At 37.5% G+C, this 3788-nt stretch overlaps 1 protein-coding gene across 1 annotated transcript; it reads left to right on the forward strand.

Moving 5' to 3' along the window:
• Positions 1-892: 892 nt before the first annotated feature.
• On the forward strand, positions 893-3788 carry LOC132182433 (cytokinin hydroxylase). The gene is made up of 5 exons (XM_059595672.1): positions 893-1266; positions 1366-1592; positions 1685-1926; positions 2157-2535; positions 3199-3788. Exons 1-5 carry the CDS (start codon positions 975-977, stop codon positions 3628-3630), a joined length of 1572 nt encoding a protein of 523 aa, XP_059451655.1. The 5' UTR covers positions 893-974; the 3' UTR covers positions 3631-3788.

A 3788-nucleotide genomic window follows, 5' to 3' on the forward strand; every position in this document is an offset into this window, starting at 1 on the left:
TTCAAGGACCGCCAATCGCTAGGGAAATTGAACCGCCCTACGCAAAGGTGATAGCAAATGGCTCAATGCTTTGATGTGAGTGTTTATTTAATTAGCTGCCAGAAGTTGTGGATTCTATTCCCCAAAAAACAGAAATAAAGAGGGTCAAACCCTGCCAATATCATCAGCATTAATAATCCAGCAATTGTCAGGTTAATTAACTTAAAGAATATATTCCAATCTAATCTGTCAAAAATTTGTACGCTCCTTCCAATTTTGGTAAGATTAAGAAGTCGAAGTTATCTTTTTTCGAGCAAGTAAAAACATCATGGTCCTCGAGAGGTAGTTAAATGACCGAAAATTATGCCAAATAAAGTGGATGACATTGATTCAAAACTTTTCCTTTTATACAAATATGACAAAAAAAAAAAATCATGATTAATTTAGTAGTCATAAGTGTAGATATGCACCATTAAATGTTAAATTTTATGCCCCCTTTAAAAGCACTCACATCCGGCTCAACAAAAGGCTATTTTGTTGAGCTAAACTGCTAAAAACGCTCCCCAACGAACTCAACAAAACAGCCAATGAGTTGATGAAGGAAAAAAAAGAATAAAAAAAGATGGAACAAAAAAAGGAATAGAGAAATCATATATAAATGATAGGAAAAAATTATTTAAATGAGATAATAAAGGTGATAAGTTAAAACGTTGAGTCAAATGTGGGAGCTTTAAAAAGATAGATAGCTAAGATAGATAAATGTGATTTTTGTTAGCTAAATTTAGCCAAACATTTGTCAGGCCGATGCGAATGCTCTAATTTAAAAAGATCTTTATTTTACCAGGCCATTCGTTGTGTTATAAATGACCCTTCTCGGTTCACTAAGGAACTAACCCTCTAATTAGTTCTCCCTCTCTCTCTCTCTCTCTCTCTCTCTCTGTGTCTGGCTTGTGGGCGTGTGAGAGTGTTTGATATTTCTAAGCCTTTTGTGTTCCATGATGACGATGATGGCCATGGTGGTACTGACGATTCTGTGTGGCGTATGCGTCTCTTTGTTAATGAAAATTGCTCATGACACTCTCTCTTGCTACTTTCTAAACCCGAGACGCATCAAGAAAATCATGGAGAGGCAAGGAGTGCGTGGCCCCAAACCCCGGCCTCTAAAGGGCAACATCTTGGACATGGCCTCCCTCGTTTCCAAAACTACCTCCCAAGATATGAACTCAATCAACCATGACATCGTCGGCCGCCTTTTGCCACATTACGTGGCGTGGTCCAAACAATATGGTAGGCTGCCTATTCTCTCTCACTTTCACATCACTAAATTTGATTTCCCTCCAAATCGCCTAAAACTTACTCATATCATACATGTATGTATATATATAGGAAGGAGATTTATATTTTGGAATGGAGTGGAGCCCCGGATGTGCTTGACGGAGACCCAATTGATAAAAGAGTTTCTCTCCAAGTACAGCACCACCTCCGGTAGATCATGGCAGCAGCAACAGGGATCCAAACATTTTATCGGCAGAGGTTTATTAATGGCTAACGGAAAAGATTGGTACCATCAGCGTCACATCGTTGCTCCGGCTTTCATGGGAGACAAACTCAAGGTACGATAAAGATAGATTTCTTTTCTTTTTTCTTTCTATGTTATAAAAATAAATGTCACAAATGGTTGTTTTTTTGTTTGTGTTTGTTAAAGAGCTATGTTGGCAACATGGTGGAATGCACTAACGAGATACTCCAGCAACTGCAAAATAAGGTAAAATCAGGCGAAACAGAGTTCGAAATTGGTGAATACATGACTAATCTCACTGCCGACATAATTTCTAGAACCGAGTTCAATACAAACTCTGACAAGGGAAAGAAAATATTCAGCCTCCTAACAGTTTTGCAACGTCTCTGTGCCCAAGCCACTAGAAAATTGTATCTGCCCGGAAGCCGGTGAGTTTATATGATATGATGAGTTATTATTAATTCACGATTCTTTCATCGATATAAAGGCGATATGATATTTTATATCTTTTACGTAGTCGGGTTTTCTTGTTTTTTTTTTTTTTTTCTTTTTTTCTTTAATAGATTCCATCTTTTTCTTCAAGCTTCGTTGCTGGTATCTTTTGGATTGTTTCACCGTCACATGCTGAATAATTCGTTAATTGTTTTTTTCTTTTCAGGTTTTTTCCAAGTAAATACAACAGAGAAATAAAGTTATTGAAGATGGAGGTGGAGAGGTTATTGATTGAAATAATTCAGAGCCGAAAAGACTGTGTAGAGATTGGTCGGAGCAGCTCGTATGGGAATGATTTGCTGGGTATGCTGCTTAATGAGATGCAGAAAAAGAGAGAGAATGGGTTTAGCTTAAATTTACAGCTAATCATGGATGAATGCAAAACATTCTTCTTTGCTGGACATGAAACCACTGCCCTGTTACTCACATGGACCGTCATGCTACTTGCTAACAACAGCTCCTGGCAAGAAAAGGTTCGTGCTGAGGTTGAGCAGGTCTGCCATGGTCAAACTCCCTCTGCTGATCATCTCCCCAAGCTCACCTTGGTAAGCAACAAATTTTTTTTTTGTTATTATTATTACTCCTACCAGTACCTCTTACTTCTGGGATTAATTAGTAGAAATTACTGTTTGCTTTGGTCATAAACTCAAGAATATTCAGTTTAATGTCAACCACGGTTTTCAACCATAAAATTATACGTTACTTTTCATACTCATTTATATCTATTGATGTGAAGTATACGTAAGTAGTATTTATGTCAAAGTCATAAATACGTTACATCAATCAATGTAAAATAAAAATAAATAATAAATGAGTGTAAAGAAGAACAGTTTTATTCAATTTTCTTAGAAACACCGAAAAGGAAAGCTAAATATGGGACCCCATCCACTCCGAGAGTCTTCAACTCTCATGGCTCCCCACTTCCAATTTTAGTTCAAGTCTCAACTTCTTAGAAAAAAGACCTAATGTATATAAAATTTGGAGAATCTGAATTAATGATTCTTTTAGTGGCATAGCAGGTATTGAACAGAGAGTCAAGTGTCCAAATGACTTGGCATTGCCTTTGTTGGCAGACTCGATCTAAAAGTTTACACTAGCTAGTGACGTGATGTCGTCTAAAGCTTAATTTAATCCCTTAACTTATTACCCTAATCCTACCACTAATCAAAATTAATTAATATTAAATTTACATGTTCTCACGACCGCAGTTAAATTGGGTGATAAACGAAACTCTGCGGCTTTATCCGCCGGCAACGGTTCTCCCTCGAATGGCCTTGGAAGATATTAAACTAGGCGGCCTGCATATACCAAAGGGTCTATCAATATGGATCCCAGTGCTTGCAATTCATCATAGCAAAGAATTGTGGGGTGAAGATGCAAACGAGTTCAACCCGGAAAGATTTGCTTCCAAGTCATTCACGCCTGGCCGGTTCATCCCTTTTGCTGCTGGCCCCAGAAATTGTGTTGGCCAAGGTTTCGCCATGATGGAAGCTAAGATCATATTAGCCATGTTAATCTCGCGGTTTAGCTTCACCATTTCAGAGAATTATCGCCATGCTCCTGTTACTGTTCTCACAATAAAGCCTAAGTATGGGGTTCAAGTATGTTTGAAGCCCTTAAACCCAAAAAAAATATACTGATTTTGAAGCTAAAGAGTTTGTGTTTTTGTGAGAGAGGTTGCTATCATGAGCGTTTTGATAAGGTTTATCATTGTAATTTTTTCTACCTTCTTTTTTTTATAGAGATAAAAAGGCAGTACTTATGCTTGTAAGAGTTACACACAAAGGAATAGAAAGGT

Source organism: Corylus avellana, chromosome ca5, assembly GCF_901000735.1.
Source record: "Corylus avellana chromosome ca5, CavTom2PMs-1.0".
NCBI lineage: Eukaryota > Viridiplantae > Streptophyta > Magnoliopsida > Fagales > Betulaceae > Corylus > Corylus avellana.